Below are 22,372 nucleotides of genomic sequence, written 5' to 3'. Positions count from 1 at the left end.
TGTGTCTAGTCCCCCGTCGTTCACAATGTGTATTGCGGGATAGCCCAATCAGGGGGACAGGTTATGCAGCTCACGGAACCGGAAGGCGGAACCGACAAATCGACGCTCTATTTTCCCTAACAAATACTGCATATTGGTGTCTTTAGTGTCAAAGGTACGTGTTTTTTTTGCTTAAATATTTTCCTTTTAAAATACTACATATTGGTGTACGTGTTTGTGTACTTTCAGTATGAATGTGGTGAGACTTTATCGAATGTATGCCCGGCGCGCCCGCCGCGGCCGGCTTCAAACAGCTGAACAGTCATAGTCTATTATTAGAAGGGGGTCAGACAAGTCGACCGTTGAGACAACTCGACTCGGGACAAGTCGACCGTTGAGACAACTCGACCGTTGAGTCAACTCGACCGTATGTGCTATAAATGGAAAGACAAGTCGACCGTTGAGACAAGTCGCCTCGCATGTTTTGGGCCTAGTTTCGGGGATAGTACCGGGGATTTTGATGGTGATGACACATGAGGTTTTTTTGGTTGCATATAACAGAGCCGATATAGCGCAGCGTGATTGTCCGTGCACATCGTTCGTTTTTTTCAAGGCCACGTGCGCACATCCCCGGTCAACGCACATCCCCGGTCAACGTGGCCATACCGTGCACGGTGGCATCGTTTGTGCCGGGCCTGTGCGCACCGGCCTGCTGACGCGACGTCCTCTGTACATCGAGTATGCCCGCGCCGCACCCGGGATCGGTCTTGCCACAGATAGATTTGTGCGACTTTTTCTGCTCCACGTGTATTCATTTCCATTAAGTCGAGCAGTCTCAACGGTCAAGTTGTCCCGAGTCGAGTTGTCTCAACGGTCGACCTGTCTCAACGGTCGAGTTGTCTCAACGGTCGACTTGTCCCGAGTCGAGTTGTCTCAACGGTCGACTTGTCTGACATTCTTATTAGAAGGCTTCTCTCCGTCAGTCTTCTAGTAGCATGGTGATTTTTGGAAATGCCCTTTGATAGACGAATTCGAAATACCTTTGTTCCACTTTCTGAAACACAAATCCACCAGAAAAGTTGAGCCGGTTGATCTATACTTAGCTGGAGTTACCCAGCCCTAAATTTTATCATTGGGTTTAGACTTTAGTCCGAGTAACTTGGACCCAACTTATCGCCTTTTTTAACATTTGGACGTGGTCTGGCGATAGCCAGACCATGTCCGAATGTTAAAAAGGCGATAAGTTTGGTCCAAGTTACTCGGACTTCATTGGGTTGTCATTTAGGGCTGGAGGACATTTTTCACGCGAACCAGCAGAGTTGGCAGGTTCCAAAAAAAATTCGGAAAAAAAACTGGAACTCACCCAAACCTTGCCTGGAATAACCATTACACAGGTCCTTGAAGTAAAAAACGATCCACGATGAAGATTCAGCCTACAATTGCAGTGAAAAAAAGAGGCATAAACCGACAACCGTGCGGTCATGGCGAGGACCACAATGGGATATGTGCACAGCGCGTTTACCAGTTCGTTCTTGCTGGCTGCGCTGGCTGATGGCGCATGACGTCACGCGGAAGCGGAATACCCGAGGACTGTTTCATGCACGATAACCGGCTAACTTTGGTTGCCATCCAGTATCGCAGCTATGATGCGAGTGGTAAACCAGGCTCAGCAGTCGTCGGGAATTCCGCTTCCGCGTGAGTGACGTCAAGCGCCATCAGCCAGCGCAGCCGGCAAGAACGAACTGAATTTTTTTTGGGACCTGCCAACTCTGCTGGTTCGCCTGAAAAATGTCCTCCAGCCCTAAATGACAACCCAATGATAAAATTTAGGGCTGGGTAACTCCAGCTAGGCCTAACTCTAAAAGTTTTAGAACGATTGACATTTGGATCATGGGACAATTTTTGGGTGGCAAATCTGAGTTTTTACTCACCAACCTCGCGTTACCGATCCGATGAATACAGCGGTCATGTTCATGTGTGTTTACGTACGTTGCGCGTGCACTGATCTTCGCATGAATTCAGCAGGTCAACTCTACATTCGGCTCAACCATTTGGGATGGAGGGGAGACTGTATGCCTTGCATCGCGAAACAATACATGTACATCATTATGTATGTCATTTTGGCGCGCTGAATACGCTGCGCTGTCGTTACAAGTTGTCAGTTTTGGGGGACTGTTTTTAAATTTGACAAAAAAGGGATGAAAAGATCCATCTGTAAACTAAATTCCAACATTGATGGATGGATCATTTCTGCTGTCACGTAGTCTTGAGTCAAGGCCGACGTGGTAACCCGGAAATGAAAAAAGACCACGCGAGTGCTTTGGTTGTGCACAGAGCCAACAAGCTCCGCCACCCGCGTGGTCTTTTGTCATATCAGACAATGGAATTTCTTCAAACCACCAAAACTAAACAAATCAATTCTCACACCTTTCTCCAAAGCCCCAATGCTCAAGTTTTTATTTTTAATAATCAATTGCAACGCCGGGTGTTGCCGGCGAGAAATATGTGGGAAAATATCAGACAACGGATCTTCAAGATCAAACCACCAAAAATACAAATCGATTCCTACGCCTTTTTCTGGAGCACATTGCTCGATCAAGTAGTTTCATCAAGCGTCGAGGGTTACCGACGAGATAATGTACAAAAATGTACGGCGGACAACAGAACTTCTCCAACATGTCCAAGTCAAAACAGGGCAACTTCTTTTGAGGTTTTGCATTATACAAGAGACCACAAATTAAAGCGAACGCAAATCACAAAGCGCCGCCGCTGGGCATTCTGTGACTGTGAGTGATGTTTAATTCTCACTTACATGTACAAACACAATTGCCGCCGTCTTTTATTTCTTTATACAGCAAACGTTAAACACAATGTATATTTCAAGTGTTCCTACCGGTACTTGAATCAGGAGCTGGCGTTGTTATTGACGCCATGTTTACGGGTCTACCCAATGAACCAGAGTGCTTTGATAGCTCAATTTGACATGTTGAATAAAACTTTAAACTACTATGTCGAAGGTTCCGGGATCAAAACCCACGCTGTGCTCTTTTTATTTATTTCTGGATGAAAGTGAAATTTACCATTTATTGGCGAGGGCTCCATCATGAATACCGCGCATGCCGATGCCATTTTCAAAATGACATCTGTGCAACAGAGCCCTTGCTGATAAATGGTAAATTTCACTTTTCATTCAGAGTAATCCTTAGACTCTCAATCTAAATAACTGATCTGTATTTGTACCTCAGGTTGCTAGTAATTTGCAGCCCTTTTGAGGGTGAAATCTGATGTTTTTCTTAGGTCGTTTCTAGTGTGTCAAGCGATGGCGGCCATGTGGCTTGGACCCTATTAGGCCAAAAAAAAAGTCTCCGGTTTCTGGTATGCGCGCGCGTCGCCGTAGCCATGCGCGTCGGCAAAATGAAAAAGGTTTTTTTTCAATAAAAGATGATGTCTGAAAACCGCCAAACTCACTGGTTTGACTGGAATCCTGCTGCTGCACAATTTTAATGTGTTTTTAGATTGGGTTATGGTCGAGAATAAGCTTTATGTGGCCTCTCTGGACTCCCATATATTTGCACTAAGTTCTGTCGGGCACCATTTGCAGTCATCAGCACGCATTTGAAGCAAAAAAATCGGGTAAAAAAAAAAAAAGCCGCATCGCCGCACCACTTTTTGGGCAAGCTCCATAGCAGAAACCGGAGACATTTTTTTTGGCCTTATCGCCAGACCATGTCCCAAAGTTAAAAAAGGCAATAAGTAGGGTTCAAGGTACATGTACTCTGGCTAATGTTTAGTTGCATGTATGTTCAGCTCGCAAACTGCAAAAGTGTAAAGGACTTAGCCCATTTTAAATAGATGTTTCCATCATGTCGGTAAAAATGGTACACATTATCCATAAGTGATTGCGTAAGGGTAGTACTGATGAATCATGTATCACCAATCAGACTAACGGGCAGGCAACTTTTCCTCGGATCCGCTAATTTCCTCGATTTTTACTTAAGTACTGTACAAAGTCTTGTTTGGTTTGGATTTTCCTCATTTTTTTTTCTTCCAAATTCCCAGCTGCATGCCTGGACTAAGTTCTGAAATGTCTTGGGCAGCATGTCGATCAAAACTCTGTCCTCGGTCAGAATCTCAATTTTCAGATTGGCCTATTCAATACTGACAGGATGTTACCTCCAGCCCGCCCCCATAAAGTTTTAGAAGTAGGGCCTAATCACTGCTTGGCCAGCATTTCATAAGAACTAAATACTTAATTTATTTGGCAATGGTAGATTTGGATGAACTAGGAAATGGGATTACAACTTAGATTTTGGACCCTTCACGATTCTTAAAACTGGAATACCGTCATGAATTTGCATTACTTTCTTTGCAGGACGTGCACCCAGATGACATTTGAGCAAGAACAGGTCTGCAACCTCAGTACAGAATTGTTTACTGCTGATGGGAAGCATGCAACACTTGCGAACTCCAGTACAAGCCTTGAGACGAGCTCAGGCAGTCGTGATCTGTCGCAGCCGCAGGAGCATCAAACCGTCAACTGAGCTCCTCCAGATGCTCCCAGATCTCTATGAAATCTACAACGAGACCCAGCCACACCGGGCTGGACAGCGCCGGAGAAGGAAGCTGCACTGGGCACTGCTGCCTCGCAGCTTAGACCTGTCAAGCTGGTGCCACTTCTGCAACCTTAAAGACGGAGCTGTTTCAGCTAGGTACAGCACGCAAGCAGCAACTCTCCCAGACGCACCTGTACTCTCATCCGATACAACTCATGCCACGAGATTGGGCAATGTGTCAGCGACAAATGTATGTGAGGAATCAAAACTGAACTGCATGCAAAACGTGTCAGAGGGTTATAAAAATAAGTCCCTCAACGCACGGCTATCCCTTGAAGAAGTTCTGACCAGGTTACAAAGCAACCCAGATGTAATGTCCGTGCACAGAATCTGGCAAGTGCAAGGCTTGGGTGAAGAAATCCAGCAGAGACAGCTCAATGGAAAACCAGTTCCAGATGGTATAAATGCCCTCGATCTTGACCACCTGCTTGGCCTTCAGTCTAAAACCAGCCGAAAGAAATTCATCAATTTCTTGGTCAAGAAGGACAAGTTGAAACGCAAAAAGACAGAAGAGCAAGCATCGAGACTCAAATGTAAGGCATTAGAATCAAGTGCACTTCAAGAGCCAGAGTTAACTGTTCACAACACTTTTGTTCGCCACGGGCAAGATGTGGCAGAGGATGCCGCTAATGGGTGGAATCTTGCCAGGAGCTTGATGTTCGGTCCCCCTATCGTGTTTGATCTGAGCTACGACCATCGCATGAATCGACGAGAGATCATCAACACTATCTTGCAACTGAATCGCGTCCTCAGTGCCAATAAAACTCTGCGGGACCCCTTCCATGTCCACTTCACAAGCGTAGCCGGGGATGGACATGCAGAACAAGAACTGAAGCGCGTCCACGGCGAGCATTTCGACAACCTCATGGTGAGCATCGCAGAAATGCCGCCTCAGTGTGTTTTCCCCAACGAGGAACTGGTTTACCTGACAGCCGACTCGCCGAACGTTCTAACAAGCTATGACCCCAATAAGATTTACATCATCGGGGGTTTTGTCGACAGGGCTGTCAAGAGTCGGGTGTCCCTCGGCAAGGCGGAGGAGGCAGGCATCCCCCATGCCCGACTACCGCTTGACGAGCATCTCAGGTGGCATCAGAGCACTAAGAACTTGACGTTAGACCAGATGATGGACATCCTGAGTGAGTTGAGAGCATCAGGGGACTGGGGTAGGGCTCTGCAGCATGTGCCAAGTAGAAAACACCTCGGAAGAAAACATGTCTCCACAATGGACATATGCACACTAACATCTTAATTTGAGGACAAGTGCCTTTAATATCTATAGTCAAACTCAACCTGGCCTTGGCAAATGTTTGTAACATGTTGGTCATTCTATAAAGTTGGGGTCCATTACCTCTGAACTTGTAATTTGCCATTCAAGTCCATTGTTCATTAACTCTTACTTCCCAAATCATCCAAAATTCCTCTTTGCAAAATGGAGAATTTTGCAGGATTGAGGCTATATGGCAAAAGTGTGTGGCTGATTTTAGAGGATGCACTGTGTCAAGGTCTGAGGCCAGACCTTGTGTTTATGCTCAGTCATGCATACATTTAGGCCAAGATTATAGTACTTGACATCCTCAGCACTTCTCTAGGATGTCACTGGCTCTGCCTCAACATATGCCAGTGATTGCTGGAAGATTTTGCAGGATTGAGGTAGTGGTCAACCCTCCAAGGACCACATTCAATTTTTTACATGGAGGCAGTTGGAGAATTTTGCAGGATTGAGGTTGCATCCCAGCAACATTGCCTAGGGAGTGAGGGTTAAGAATGACTTCAATCAATTTTGTTTTGGGGTAGGTCGTTTGCTATTCATAATCACAAGAGGATCACTGCAGAACTGAAAGCAACAGAGTTGTAAATCATACATGTCAGATGTAGATGTCAGATGTAACAGGGACCGGTATAAACAAGAAGCCCCAAAATGTATAGAATGACCCATATCTCCTACATCTGTTGGACTACCCTGCTAAATCCAACAGAGTCCAATGGTTACTTCCTGCTCAATCCAACAGAATCCAACTGAGCCTTATTTTTAGTTGTCTGCTGGATCCAACAGAGTCCAACTTGGCGTTATTTACCACTACCCAATAGAATCCGACTCTGAATATGTATGTACATTTGTACAAGGGGTTTACTGCTCAATCCAACAGGCTCCTGTTGGATTCAGCAGTGCTAGGGTTAGGAGGAGCCACGGGTCCCATTCATTCTCACGTAAGTGATTGGTTGACCCCAAGTAGGCCATCAGTCCGGGGGTTTGGTCAGTATCAAATCAGGGCATAAGTTATTATAGTGCGCATGCGCAAGGTATACCGTCCCTAGAGTGGTAACAAGCATTTTGATGGACATTTTGAGAAAAAGGGTGATAACACCCAAAGAGCTACCACCGTTGCAATGCTATCACATATTTTCCAACTCTGAAGGTGCATACCTTTGCAAAAATCGCTACATGTGTAATGATTACTCCCCTCATTTGATACTGGTGGCCGAAATTTTGGACCGAGGCTGATGGCCTAAAGGCAACATGTTCACTATCTCCAGAATTCTGTTGTAAAAGATTTTGTATTAAGAGGCCATCAATTTTTTCATCATTTTCACAAGGGTACAAACTGTATGCTGGGAGGAAGGGGTTAGGAGACCGTGTACGTTTTTCAAAAATAATTGAAAATGATGATAATACCTACCTCTTTGATAAGCAGAGAAATCATCATTTTTGTCCTTTTCAGTTTGTACTCTCTAGGAGGGGAAGGGGTCCAGAAAAAAAAGTTGTACAAAAAATGATAGTCAACTGTGTTCCCCAAACTGCAAACAGACGCACGTGCACTATATTAGGCTCAGGAGACTAAATGTATCTTTTAAATTACATATTTAAGAACTGATATAACACTTGAGTAGTACTTCTAACATCTACTTGTTATAAAAAGTGCTGTGCATTTTTTAAGTATTTATTATTCAATTATTCCAGCTTGGACTTTAAGGAATATTTGAAATGTTGCTGTTGAAGATTTACATGCACAAGCCTTATGGCTGCCTATCAGGATTTACGTGCATTTGCACTTGTCGAAATATTGCCATACCGCTTATTTAAATAATTCAACAAGGCGGTTCTCGAACCGCGTGTCTCGCCTGCTGTCACAATTATCTTTAAAGAGTGACCTTTGACCTCAGCGTGTGACCGTTGACATCATTAGCATATGAAGGTTCCCAATTTGCATCTGTGGCCTCTTACCCCAAGGTTATTGTTTGGCTGGTTTTGATTCAGCTTGATCAAATACTTTTGAAGCAGTGAGAGGTCGAAGTCTCATGGCATAGAAATGTAACGTTAGTGACGGTGGAATTGCCCATGTATACATGTACATGTGCACATTGCCCTAATGCACAAGTACAGACATACATGTACCGGTAGTGATTGCACAGTCTCTCTTCTGGACAAAGTCCAGGCGAGACTAAAAACTAGAACATCATGTAAATGTACATGGACATGTACATGTATGTATCAAGAAATGTTTTCGAGGCAGTGAAATGGCCGATGTTTGACAGATTTTGAAGACGATTCCCGACGGAAGCTCTCAAATCATGTGAACAAGTTGGCATTTGACAAACAAACATTGTGCATGTTATGTCATTTCCTCTTGGAGTGGAATGGAAGAAAGATTAGATTCAAATATTCAGTAGATGATCGAGCAAGTATATTTGGCATATTTCCATACATGTACATGTACATGTAGTTATAGCATAAACGTTCATGTAGTCTGTACAGAAATTTATAACAAGAGTTCATTTTTTTTCTTCACTTTTTCTGTCGCACTACCTGGGATATATCACAATCTGCACATTCAGATATCATTGTCCTAAAAATGGTTGTTTTTTTTAGTGTTTCAATTCAGTGGTCTGGAAATCTTTCAGAGGTGATTGGTTGACATACATGTACATGTACTCTCTTCAAAGATTGAAACTTGAGACTTCATGTCGATAATTTACAGTTAAATTTTGATCTACTCAATTGAATTAATTTTACTGTCAAATGTCTGGTCCCAAGTTTTAAGTTGGTGGGAGTAAATTTTCACTCAAATAGAGTGAAGTTTGGTTATGTTTGCACAAACGCGAGTAAAGACAGGTGAAACATTGTAATGTTTGTTATATTTTGTTGCTCACATGAGGAAAACAAATTAAGTCGTGCCTAGATTTCTAATCTATGCATACATGTATGTTTACTTCGCCATCATGTTCATATTTTAATATCTTTTCATACTGAGAAAAAATGGCAATCTAAAGAGCAAGGCGTACAATCCGTACATGTTTACATTACATACGTAGTGTGGACATTCCTTTGTTTTCGTGTAGTTAAGACAAACCTGTGAAAATAATCATTTTACTCACACTGTGAAAACTCTTTCAACCCATTTTTTTTTCTAGGATTCCCTTAAGTGTTTCTCAGTTCATTTTGCCACAGATAAACCTAACCCCAAAATGCCTCACCAGTTTTCTAGAGAGGGGGAAACACTGTGTGGACGTGGGCAAGTCCACACAACGTCGCTGCTACCTGGTTTATGTGGACCTCTTTTGTTCGGAAGTCCACACAGTGAATGTAATGCTTGTATATCCTCACGGCTGTTCGTACTTTAGGTGAGTCAAAACAGCCGATTTTGATATCGCAACACATTCCATGCAAACTTTGCTTGAGGAATTCAGCTTTTGCAAATAGTGCGTCACAAACTCGTGTTTTGAAACCGTTTTGCGTGATCTTATGATGAATATGGATGAATAGTACAAACATGATTTTAGAAACCTTTTTATTCGTAAAGAAATGGTACTGTTTACAATTTAATGAAATTGTATACTTTTTGTAAAACTCATTATCTAATCATAGAGGTTAATTTATTCATGAGGTTGCAGTGTGCCTGTTATAAATTTAATGTATTACTGTAGTTGTGTCGATATTGTAGTAATTCACAGCAAGGAAACTCACAGGGCAGATTGTTAAAAACAAATGTAAACGTTCTGTTTCGCGTGAAAATGCTAGAAAAATAACGTTTTCTTGCACAGCAAACAAGAAGGGGATGGTGACCACATCTGTAAAATATTGATTTTTGGGGGTTTGACAGATTTTCTTTTATAATTTTTTTACATGTATTATTACTTTTTTTTCAAGACTTGAGGAGTCAAAAACTGTTTGAAATGAATTCAAATAATGAATGTACATTGTACTGTATGGAGATTTTATATTTTGTAAAGAAAATAAAACAAATTTGATAGAATCAAATGTTGTCATGTTGGCTTTTGAATGGATGTTGCGTGTAACAACGGAGTGGTTGCTTTTGTTTAGGACAATGTTTACTATGCTTGAAAATGGACAAGAATTCAGCTCAAAATGGACAAAAATTTAGCTGGCTCGTACTATCGTTATAGCCTTTCAGATCTCGTTACTTGATGTTTCCAATTGTAGTCAACGTACAAAAACCCATAACGTCTGCTTCACTTAAAGGGTTTGGGATCAGTTTTGCCGGGTTAAAGGGGGCAACAAAATTGAGATTTTTTAATTAGCAATTTTAATGCCTGTAACCGGCACCCCCAGGAACTTAATAATGTGCCTATCCAAAGTTAAAAGATATCAAAAACAAAATAAAGAAAATAATTAGCGCAAAAGATAAGTCACAATTCACTACAAAAAGTACAATTGACAAGACCACTTTATTTCTTCAAAAATAAAATATAACAGAATTGAATTATCCTAGTCGGTAGTTTTTAGGCCTAAAAATTACATTCCTCGTATCGCAATGGTGCATGAGATAAAGTAGGCTTTCAAGTATCTTGGAAAACCCAGCTCTAGGATCGTGACATTGGGAGATTCGCCATTAAGCCTAGTGGATGGGGAATCTCCTATGTCATGACCCTAGACCAGAGCCGTGTTTCCAAGCTACATGTAGCTTTCAAGAAGACCAACAGGTCCAAAAGTCGGGAAATAGTAGGATCAAAATGTCAAACACAAACAGGACACAAACAGGACAAAAGTTGGACTCTGGATGACAAAATTGGGATAAAATTACGACTTTTATGGGCTTTCAGGAAAAGTTTTCGTTGATACTCACCCATGTCCGGAGCATCATAAGCCTCATTTGGCATGTTCTATACTCACAACACTTGTGCTCCACCCTCAACTAAGCTCTTGGAAGTACAGTTGCAGTAGCACTCGTGCTCCCATGCCCTTTTGTGTGATTTACATGTGACAGTGAGTATTACTGCTTACTATAACAATCAATAAGATTTCATTTTTCGGAGTTGTGGGACAAAACTGTCAGAAAAAGTAGGAAATACATGTAAGAATTTCAAGGGAAAAGTAGGAGTACTTGAAAACCTGCATGACGTCGCACCCCCCATTCTGATTTATTTTCGAGTTTCACCCTGGAAAAAAAATGTTTCTAAAAGTTATGCACTTTTGAATGGGCAATCAACAAATACACGCACATTGGTAGAAATTATCTGGAATAGAGCGTTTTCGTTTAAAGAACACATTCAAATTGGAAAAGTCGTTGGGAGAAAAAAACAAATCAGATATTCTGAAGAGCAACTTTAATAATGAAATGAATCAATAACTGATGTCTTAAATAGAATGCTATAATAAAGATTTATTGACAAGAGGAGCCTGATCAATTTCATACGAAACAAAGGAAATTACAAAGCTGTTAAATTTTACGAATGTGAATTTTCAAATCTGTGTAATTTTGAAGACTGATCCAATCCATCTATTAATGCATGATGTAACAAAAGTCATAACATTTCCAAACTTATCGCTGATTATTTGTTAGCATGGGCAGAAAAAAGTACTTTCTTGTTACGTTAACTGCATGCAGTGAAGCATCTATGCGACCACTTTACTCGTGCAAGTTTTTCACTGAAAGTGCATTCAAAGCATATCACATCACCAAATCTCAAATTATTGTAAATTATTGTAAATTGATTTCACACGAATAACATGAATAAGAAAGACAAGATAAAAATTGCACACTACGTCAATATTGCTACAAATAAATTACTTTATGCAATTTTTAGTTAATCCTCAAAAATAGAGTTTAGAGACCCACAACCTTAAAATATACATGTAATTCAAATAATGAGTCAAAATTATAATCCAATAAAAAGTTTAGAGATCGAGGATCTTAAAATCTTCATTTAAAATAGACAATTTTATTCCATACAATCAGTTTTCATAATTACGTACTGGGCAAGATCTAAGATTTTTTTTTTTCTTACAAAAAATTTCAGTTTTATCCTGCCAATGAAAGAATTAATCTTTGGCACATGAAAACAATAGCCCTAACAGGCCTGAATCCTCCAATTCAATATGATTTTGCACACCCCTAGGGAATTAGGGTTAATCAAATGTTATTTCAGATATTATTAAATGATGTTTGTATCCACATTAAATATACTATAAACAACTCATCCTCCAACAAAAATTGGACCCCAAATTTACGGAATGATCCAGTGTTTAGAGTTAAGAGACCCATTAGCTCAAAATAAACATGTACTTCAAACAAAAAGAGTAGTTTAGCGATCAAGGATCTTAAAATAGACTTTATTTAAAATAGACAACTTATTCTATACAATCAGTTTCATAATGTACTGGGCAAGATATAATAATTTTTGGAAAAAATGTCGCAACCTGACGCCACTTCCGCGATTGTGTACAAAGTATATGGAGATTTAAAGACAATTTTCAAAGTATTTCCTAACAAACTTGGAAATATTTCTCAGTCCCAGATTAATGAATGATCATCATGTTTGCAACGAATGTCCTTCATTGAGATGATATATGAAGAAAGAAGTAGCGTCAGGTTGCAACATTTTTTTACCATTTTTTTCACGAAATTTCAATTTCACTGTCCTGCCGAAAATCTTTGGCAACATTAATCAATAATTTTTCCAGATTTCAAACACTGTTTGTGTCCCTATTAAAGGTATAGTCCATCATTTGCAGCCATCCGAAAAGTAACTGGCATAATTATTGTTGAAAAACAAACTTGGTTGAAAGATAGTAAGGGAACTAAACTCCCTGTGAAATTATTCTTTCTGGGAAGCTGTCATTTTGAAGTAATCAACGAAAGAAGGCATTTCCAACGGTGATTCTTAAGAAGCACCGTAGGAAAATTTAAATTAGTAGTTCGTTTTGTTATTCAGCGCAGCGCGCACAAGTATTGGAACGACGCACACGTGCGCGCGGTTGTTATAATTCGTCGGATCAGTGCGCGACGTCGCGTATAGCTGCAATTCAAAACAATTCAAAACATGATTCAGTAACTTTGGATTTGAAATTGAGATCTTAGAATGCTGTTTTTCGGAATGTACAGCTGAAGCTTAGCTGAAACTTCATCAGGTTAGTTGCTCAGTATCCTTCATTAGATTTTGAACTCTTTTTTTGCTTCAAACGAACAAAATGCACAAATTACAAATGATGGACTGTAGCTTTAAACCTGGTCAAATTATAAAATGAATTCTTAGTACAGATTAGAAAAAGATCATTAGTACAGAGCTATTTTATTTAATCTAATATTTAATACAACAAATTTTAGTGGCAGCAGCACTTTTATAATTTATTCATAAATTAAAACCCATAAATTCAGTATCATTAAAATTGTTTTCCCTGATTTTTTTTTCAATTATGAGTTTAATTGTTATTTCAGTTTTATTTCAGTAACAACACCAAGCTTACTAGACTAACTCTACATGTCACTGCAGACATTGCAACTCGAGCTAAATTTTAGCAAAACAACCATCACCAAAAAAATTTTCCAAGGATGTTTGTGAAGCTGTCTGTCCATCACTGGGAACTGAGAAACTTCGCCAGGCTGGCCAGAGCTGCAATCAGTATGGCGTTACACACTGTGGAGGGGAAACAAAAACAAACATAAACCAGTATTGATAAATACCCAAGACATACCCACCCATATTGGTCAAGAGCTCGTTCCATGGACGCTTTTAAACACTTTTTTCCGGCACCGCTGCGTTCTGCGCCACATCGCACAGTACGTGCCATGCGTGCCAATCTCCATTTCAGGAGATTTATAGTACTACTCGCGCAAGCTACGCATGTGCCTTAAATACAGTAGAGGGGTGTTTCACAAAACATGAAGTACACCGAATATTAGCTCTACACTCAGGTGTTCTGGTATGAGAGGATTCACGGTACGTATTCATTAACTTGTATTATCCAAAAAGGACTCGACTCGACTACAGCACTGTGCAACAATGAAAGCCGCTTACCCATCATTGCTGATCCGCACTCGACATACACATCCATCATGTGGCTACATCCCTCATGGCCCCCCAAGCCGTCATGCTGACACTGGTCCAAACTCTGCTCAGTCCCGTCGCAGTCAACGTTACTCAAGTAGATCGGTCCACTTCCACTTTCGTCTTCAGACACGTAGCTGACGACAGAGGAATAGCCCAGCTGGCGGCACACCACCTGTGCGTCTTCCTTGGTCCAGCCTGTCTTGCAGACGGTTCCCCAGCGGCCGTCTCGGAAGACCCTCAAGAGTCCCTTTTTGTCTCTTGCGCCCAGTTGGTCGGTGAGCTCCACAGGATACTTATTGGCTTCTGTTCAAGATATTTGATATTATAATAAAATTAGTCTCTGAAGGGAGAACTTTAGAAAGAAAGCACCAACTTGAGCTCAAAAAACACATATTTACCACCAAACGATATGCACTTGGAAAGATCGCTTTCACCAGTAACACAGAAGGACAGATTAGCACGATCTGGCAATGGGGCGGGGCCTTGGAGTGTTGCAAAACATGAAATTACAGTTACAATTATTGGTACAAGTACTGCACAATGACTCTCATGAGTCAGTACTTGCGGTGTTTGTATTTGACTTGATTTGAAAATTTGGCCAATAAGTTTTGTCCTTTGTGTTTTACAGGAAAAACTACCTGGCATCAAGTGGTAAATGACTGTAGAATACCCGAATCCGTACCAATACGGGCGATTACAATACAGTGTGCGATCAAAAGGTTGCCATGCAGAGTCCATTTTTCAACTTTTATACAGTCAACAAAAACGTGGGCGATTTGCCAGGATTTGAACGAATGTCAGCCGACTTGACGTCGTAAGTTAAGATTGCAATTGTTTCCCGCCTTTCAGGGACACATCGAGAAAGTTGAAATTTGTCTGATTTTTTTAGCGCCGACTGATGCCGATCGTCTTAACATTGTCAGTTTCCCTCTGGAAGCAAAAAATCAGCCACTGATTTGTACCTGACTGTCATAGCTCAGGCATATAGCTTGATCCTGAAAAGTCAGTCGCTAACTGTTCTGTGTCATCGCACCTGAGAGCAGCTTGCAGGCATGTGCACATTTTGGTAACCATATTGGTCAAAGGAGCCCAGAGTGCACATGTATCCTGTTCAGTAGTAAAAACGTCATACATGCACGTGCACTACAAATAACTAGCGCCCATTGGTTAAATGCTCGAGTTGCAATAACTGCCGGTTCCATTCATGTTATGCTACAATGTGTGAAGTACGCATGGTTGAATTCAGATGACGTCACACTAACGAACCGGATACTATCTGAGCACAACTCGCATGAGCCTTCAGAAAATGGCTGTCGCCGAATTAATCTATAGTTTGAGCGCAATTAACATGTTCACTTGCAAAACTCACCAAGGGGCCCACTGCAGGTGACCTTTGCTTCGAGTGTGTTTCCTCTGTCGCAGTTTCCACCGGCGTTGAACACACACTCAGTCAGAGACTGCTCATTCCCGTCGCAGTGGAGGTCGAAGACAACTGGCTGTAAACTGCTCTTCCCCTCAGAGACACTGAGGGCGTAGCCGTATCCCAGGGATCGGCAGACCACGTCACCTTCCCTGAGGGTCAAGACCTTCTGGCTACAAATTGACCCTGAAGCCGTGTCGCTCAAGGTCACTTTGACAAACCCTTCATAATTCGACGTCCCATCAATGAGTGTGATGTTCATCGGAAGCGCATCTGAGAGGAAAAATAAATAACCGTGCAGTTCTTTTATAGCGCAAAATATTTCTCGTAGCAAACAGCAAGTACTTGTGTCTTACATGAAGCTGTGATTAAAAGTGTTCCATTAGGATGGGCTGATCTTTATTTGATATGGTAATTCATTCCATTCTTCCAAAGCTGCACATTGAAATGTCCGTTGATCATAAGATTTGGTAAAAACTGTATACATGGAGTGAGATGTTTTTGAGCTGGAGTGAAGATTCCTTAATAAACGATTGCAGTTATTATGGAGATAATCATGGGGCCAATATATGGATGCCTTTTAAGGTGTGAACTAAAATTTGAATCCCCAATTAATAAAGTTTATCAGCTCAAACAAACTTGTGTATATGAGGGTGGATTGAGGGTGAGGCTGGTGTGAGGATTAGGAGGACTGTTAGGGTTTGGCCATAGATGGATTGATGATCGGACCAAGCATGCATACATGTCTTTTCATACCAGGTTTTCTCTGGCACTTGACCCCTGCATTCTTATTGCAGTTCTTGGGAAACCAGCCAGAGTTGGGACAGCCGATGAGATTCTCGTACGTCGCAGATGCATCGCACTGCAAGCCGGACGCCAAGTAGCCATCAAACTGTTCGTTAGAGCCGGATGCCGAAGGGTGCTCGCCAAAGTAGGACCCTCCCACTGCTTCGAGGGCAGGGCCATTTGGGGGTTCTTCAGTTGTGCAGGCGATGTCTGCGTCGGCCAAGTCCCAGCCTTCGTCGCAGATGCTGTAGACAAATGTCGTATCGCCGTTCTGGAATCTGACCTCGACTCTGCCCTCAGTAGATGCATCACCGTCCACGAAAGAGACTTGTGCTCCCTGACCTGACGTACAATTAAGGGAGGTTAGATTCAGTAAATGGGGCGCTAGAACTTCTTTAGTTTAAATTTGGCTTTGGTCGGTCATTACTACTTTACTAGCGGTCGTGCTAATAGCGTCCACAGAGCGTTAACAATTAAACGTCAATAAACATGATCAACATCAACAAAGCATCAACAAACTTAAAATAAAAGGCACTCTTGAGCTTCAAAAAAGCTATTATCATATTCAATACACATATGTTGTATCATGTAAGAAATAAGGGAAATTCACATTCATATCCCACCTAAAAAAAAAGGATTTTTTTTTTTTTGTTCAACGATTTATGGCAATTGGAAGCTAGCCCCAATCTTTCTTTCTCCGTAGGCTTTCCCATGGAACCAATAAGCGATTGAGAAAAGGTTTGATGGCTCGCCAGATGGTTGTAAACAAACACGTCCCGTGGTACGTTATCAAGCATATGATCAGCGCTTTCCTAGGGAACCAATCAATGATCAAGATACTGTGGTGATCATGCACGGAGCTATAGACAGGTTTGTTCAAATCTATACAGACGATCTTATTTACATAAAATGGTCCTGCCCCCATTGCTACGAAATGACCAAGACGTTCGTGTAAAAATGTAAAAAAAAAAAACACTTACGCAAGTGTACTACACAACAATGCAACTATTGCCCTTGATCACTGACGTCTTAGGCTAAGACTACAGAAGGGCTTCAGTAGTACTCAAAATTATCATTGTTTGGAATTGAACCAGTTGACAGTGCACCACACTGGCTACCTGCCATGCTTTACATCACTCGTACATGTCGTAAAAACTGTCAACCTGTGCACAGCACATGTTATGTACACAGTAGTCAGGATGACGGTTTTAGCCAAATTTTGGCTAAATTTGACAAAAATTTTCGTAAAAAAAAACGAGTTTGACAGAAAATTTGACAGAATGGATTTTTTGGGCAGATTTTTGGCAGAATTCTCCAAAATGATTATTTAACAGAAAAACATAGCAAATTTAAAAAAATGGTACATTTTGTAAAAAAAAAAAGCTTCAATCAATTCAAGCAAACCCTTGCATAATGGGACAGGTTGCCTGGTCTAGCTGCTGAGGTTCACTTGAAACCGGATTTTGCCTGAAATTTGCGCAACTTCATAACATCTTTATGTGACTACAGATTGTTTATAATGTAATTTGAACCTTGATTAAGGCAATATACTACAACATCTGCATGTGATTTTAAGTGTTTATAGTGTATTTCGAGTGCAGATTCTGGGGAATTTGGCAGATCTTTTATTAATCTGACAGATTTTTGAAGCGCATTTAGCAGAATTTGGGCATGACCTTACGGTCACCCTGACAGTAGTCAAGATCAACAGACATACAGAAAGGATTAGTGACTGTTTCGTTTCTACATTGGTGATGATTGTCCATGCACAATGTGCATGTGGCCACAGTGCGTCTTGTACCATTTCACGATTGTGACCCCTGTGTCCGGCTCCTACCCCAACTCTGAGTGGGTGCTTTTGTATGGAGCCCATGCACTGTCTGAAACTACTCGAAATCTGTTCCTCACCTCGAGTCTCGACACAAGTCATCGCAACCACTCCACTGACGAGGCAATATGGGCCGCTAGTATTCGTCCGCTTCATGTGTGAGCAGTCCAGAATGGAACTCTCATCTCCCTGACAATTCACATAGCCAAGGTTCCCTTGCACTCCTTGATCTTCAGCGTCTGGGCCCCAACTACCAACGAATTGAAAACCCAGTTGATTGCACAGGACCATGGACTCACGCAACTGCCAATTATTGGCACAGACGGGGCCCCATTTTTCAACGAAGAAGACCTCCAGTTTCTTGAGATTACTTCCAGGAATTGACACATTTAGCCGGAAATCACCGTCACTCTGGCCTGTTGGGAGTAGTGGAAAAAGTAACGCTGATGTAATTAAATAGTTAGGTCTCTGTGTAAGTAGGCAAGTGTGTAAGTGTCATGTCAGAGATTTCAACTTCAAGGCCCCATCTCCCGCCTCATGAATGTCTGCTGCATGGCACATGTATTCGTATGAAGTATGTATTATGGAATCTGGGTTGGGATAAAATAAAGGGAAAAATGGACCATTTTTGTAATGCACTGGGGATATACGGTTGCATTTTTCAGACTCTTACGATCTAGTTTTTATAACGTAGAACTTAGCTCCAGCTCTAAACGCAATAAGCATTCCTTAAACTACAGTACAAACCAAGTCTAAATGTAAAAACAAAATTTGAGTTTGACATTTTCGGGTGCATGTTCTAACAATGTGTAAGTGTAACGTTAGCCCTTTAAAAAAAAAAATCTGGAGATAGTCCAATAAAGATGGTAAATTGGCCACATTTATGGGGCTAGCACAGGGGCCAAAGTTACATAATACATGCAGATCTGTCATTGTCTGAGCATGGAGGAATGTGTTCCTTCCTTCATGCAGATATCACGTCCCAGTCTGGGGCTGGTCCGGTCTACCCCTAAGTTAGAACTTAGAGAACTATATAGGCTGGTTATCTCCGTTAACTCCTGAAAGGGCGATCGTGTAGTGAAGGGCCCAGTCACTTTAAAATTATTAGACCGACCAAACTAGTTGGTGACATTCTCAACAGGTTGCCTACTATTGCCAGACTATGTTCCAATGTTAATGAAAAGGCGATAGGCCTAGTTGGGTCCAAGTTACTTTGACTAATTTCTACCCCATGCCAAAAAAACTGTTCAAAATTGCAAAACGGGTGTCATGAGAAAAGTCTGCTTTTGATTGTAAAGGTGATTTTGGAGCATTAGAAAACATTTTTGACTCTGATTTGATCAAAACAAAACAAGGGCCCTACACTACACGATTGCCCCCGAAGTAACCCACAAAAAATAATACCGGAAAGAATGTTGCAACCTGATGCTACTTTCGAAACAGAAAAAAAGACAATCTGTTTTTGCTTACCTGCTACCGTACCTCGGAGAGTATACTCTCATGTGAGAACTGTACTGTAAGGAATATGTTGACAAAGTCTTTAGAGAGATTTGTAGGCGAAAGTGTGGCCATTTGTGAATTTTTTACATGTCACTGCATGTTGACGCCCTCAACTGAAGCATGACATACTAATTTGGACACACGTTCGCCTCTCTAGTTTAAAGACTTTATCAACATATTCAGTTCTCACATGAAAATATACTCTCTGGGGTACAAGATAAGCCAAAAAAATGTCTTTCTGTTTCGAAAGTAGTGTCAGGTTGCAACATTTTTCCATAATACCTACTTTTTGCAGACTGCCAGAAAGCACCGAGTATCAAGGTCTCCAACAGCCATGCAAGGGAAATTGTCTTCATCACGCCCGTGAACATGGCGAACACGTTTAACACGCAGGTTTTTTACTACTTTTGTTCTCAATTATTTTGGTGGCCTCAGGCTCAGAAGTCAGATGCAAGCGCCTTTCGAAGGAGACAGACTAGATTCTAGAATAACCATCGGTATTTGATAACATCATGGAAGTATAAAACGGAGGAGCAGCTAGGGCGTGGAGCGAGTTGATCTATGACTCACTATCATCAATGTCGTTCATGTTAATGAGTTACTTTTTCGTTAAAAAGTAACTAATTAAATAAAAGCATGCGTGCGGTACCAGGTGCGTGCACAGTTGCACTGGTACAGTGTGGTACACATAGGACCGCAAGTAATGATGTGCAAACCGTCCGCAAGTGCCTGATATCTATGGGCGGTCAAAAGGACCAACATTTTTAAAAATGAAATATAATTCAAACGAACAACAAACACAACGTAACAAGAAACAATAAACAAATCTTACATCGAAGGATCGAAACAAAACATTGTCCTCAAGAGGTTAGTAAAACAAGAGTGTTTATTCGTGTACGTGTGTCGTTTAGTTGCTTTTTAACGAAAAAGTAACTCAGTAACTCGAATGCGATTGTGACTGGCGACGGTGATGAGTCATTTTGTACTGGGAATGTTGCAACCGGACGCCACTTCAGTTGTGCATATTATGGTCTGGAGAGTCAAGAAATTTAAGTAGGCCTATGCATTTCCTGTAATTCCTGTTTTGGTTTTTAAATGTATATTGCTTTTGCTAATCAATAAAACATAGAAAGAAAAAATTGAAATGTTTCTCAGTCCCAGATTCATGTCTTATAACCATTTTTCAATGAATGACCATGACCTTCATTGAGATGATAAGGAAAAAGTGGCGTCCCAACCGCAGTTGCAACATCCTTCTCCTTCGTTCATGTCAGAATTCGAAATACCGATGGTAATTCTAGAATCCAGGGGCGGCGGAACCGGGGGGGGGGGCAGGGGAGGGGGTGCATGCCCCTCTTGTTGTGCCTCCTCTAGCATAAATGTGCCCCTTCGAGATGAAAACAAAAATTGCCATTATCTTTCTGGTAATTTGTTTTCAGTAACATTTTTCCCCAAACGGTATAGAGAGTTCTTATGCGAACGAGGAATATGAAAACCAAGCCCCAAAACCATGATGCGCCTCCAGGGGAAAAAAATGGTCCGGTTAAGTTATTCTTTATGATGGGACTTGCGGTTTTGCCTAAGTCAATTGAGTGTGATTGGGTGACTGATAAGGTTTACGCACAAAACCATGGGTCAGTGAGGCTTTTGTATAGAAGACTGGCGGAACCATTTTTTGCGGCAGTGTGCCGGTAATGTTGAAAATTACAACATAATGCGTAGTTTGCATAATGCCGGTTTTGAAGAGGGTCCCCTATGTTGGACGATGGTTCCCCCCCCCCCCCCACCACAACCACCACCACCACCACCGGCTATGCCTATGTGTTGCAATGCGATTGCAGCACTCCTCTTCAAAATTGACCACGCATGGAAGATGGATCACTCCGCAGTATCGTGCAAGTTCATGGAAGTGGCGTCTAAAGTTCTAAAATGTCCCCAAACTCCCCATCCGCGTTTTGGGGTTATTCCACGGCCGGTGTAGCATGAATATCCGACTCCATGAAATGTGGACTCATTGGTAGTACTGCACACGCGTGAGTACGATACTATGCTATTTTTAGGATCGTTTCGGGAGAGTGACCTGTCACGTGCGAGGGATCAACCTATAATAGGGAAATAGGGGTCCGATTTTCATAGGAGTCCGATTTTCATGGACACCGGTACCATGCATCATCCATTCAAAATACCAACATCGAGAGGGGAGTGATTGCTATTTCCTTTTGGGACACTGTTTAATATGCTTGAAAGAGTACGAAAGCCCTGTAGTGCCATCAAGTATATATTTCGCCAAGTTCGTTTTTATGAGTTATATATTTCGCCAAGTTCGTTTTTATGAGTTATATATTTCGCCAAGTTCGTTTTTATGAGTTATATATTTCGCCAAGTTCGTTTTTATGAGATACATTTTGTCGAAGTTCGTTTTTATGAGATACATTTTGTTGAAGTTCGTTTTTATGAGTTACATTTTCTCGAAGTTCGTTTTTATGAGTTACATTTTCTCGAAGTTCGTTTTTATGAGATACATTTTGTCGAAGTTCGTTTTTATGAGATATATTTTACGGAGTTACGGAGTTTTATGAAGTTACGGAGCCCCTAAAGGGACATCCAAAATTATTTTCTTATCTCGTGCGCACGACATAATATCTCGTGCGCACGAGATAATTATCACAGGCGCACGACATATATGACGTGCGCACGACATAATATCTCGTGCGCACGAGACAATTATCACGTGCGCACGACATATATCTCGTGCGCACGAGATAATTATAAGTATTAACGGAGCTTGCTGCACTTGCAGCGGACGAGTTTGTGTGTAACGAAAGCAGCGTGTCTGGTACGCTGCCCCTAAAGGAACAGCCAAAATTATGTTATTATCTCGTGCGCACGACATACTATCTCGTGCGCATGACATATATCTCGTGCGCACGACATGCGCAAGCTCCGTTAATGCTT

General features: G+C 41.4%; 2 protein-coding genes across 2 annotated transcripts; one reads left to right on the top strand and one right to left on the bottom strand.

Moving 5' to 3' along the window:
• The first annotated feature begins 23 nt into the window (after window positions 1–23).
• Window positions 24–6,537, top strand: LOC119726500 (tRNA methyltransferase 10 homolog C-like). Its single transcript, XM_038198213.1, has 2 exons — window positions 24–154; window positions 4,352–6,537. Exon 2 carries the CDS (start codon window positions 4,420–4,422, stop codon window positions 5,842–5,844), a length of 1,425 nt encoding a protein of 474 aa, XP_038054141.1. The 5' UTR covers window positions 24–154; window positions 4,352–4,419; the 3' UTR covers window positions 5,845–6,537.
• Window positions 6,538–13,060: 6,523 nt separating this feature from the next.
• On the bottom strand, window positions 13,061–20,152 carry LOC119726725 (neurotrypsin-like). Its single transcript, XM_038198544.1, has 6 exons — window positions 19,704–20,152; window positions 17,998–18,333; window positions 16,060–16,431; window positions 15,253–15,576; window positions 13,851–14,186; window positions 13,061–13,469 (listed from the first exon to the last, which is right to left on the bottom strand). Exons 1-6 carry the CDS (start codon window positions 19,786–19,788, stop codon window positions 13,408–13,410), a joined length of 1,515 nt encoding a protein of 504 aa, XP_038054472.1. The 5' UTR covers window positions 19,789–20,152; the 3' UTR covers window positions 13,061–13,407.
• Between the last annotated feature and the right edge of the window lie 2,220 nt (window positions 20,153–22,372).

Source organism: Patiria miniata, unplaced genomic scaffold (genome assembly GCF_015706575.1).
Source record: "Patiria miniata isolate m_02_andy unplaced genomic scaffold, ASM1570657v1 HiC_scaffold_2, whole genome shotgun sequence".
Taxonomy (NCBI): domain Eukaryota; kingdom Metazoa; phylum Echinodermata; class Asteroidea; order Valvatida; family Asterinidae; genus Patiria; species Patiria miniata.
The sequence above is the reverse complement of the archived record's forward strand: the minus strand, read 5'-3'. Positions and strand labels throughout refer to the sequence as shown.

What these genes read in the sequence shown, in the direction of transcription:
- LOC119726500 (XM_038198213.1), top strand. Translation starts at nt 4,420, where the DNA reads ATGGGAAGCATGCAACACTTGCGAACTCCAGTACAAGCCTTGAGACGA.
- LOC119726725 (XM_038198544.1), bottom strand. Translation starts at nt 19,788, where the DNA reads ATGTTCACGGGCGTGATGAAGACAATTTCCCTTGCATGGCTGTTGGAG. An exon ending in CACCTGCAGTGGGCCCCTTG is followed by an intron (nt 14,187 to 15,252) that starts GTGAGTTTTGCA and finishes TATCTTGAACAG; the next exon opens with AAGCCAATAAGTATCCTGTG. An exon ending in GTGCGGATCAGCAATGATGG is followed by an intron (nt 13,470 to 13,850) that starts GTAAGCGGCTTT and finishes TCCCCTCCACAG; the next exon opens with TGTGTAACGCCATACTGATT.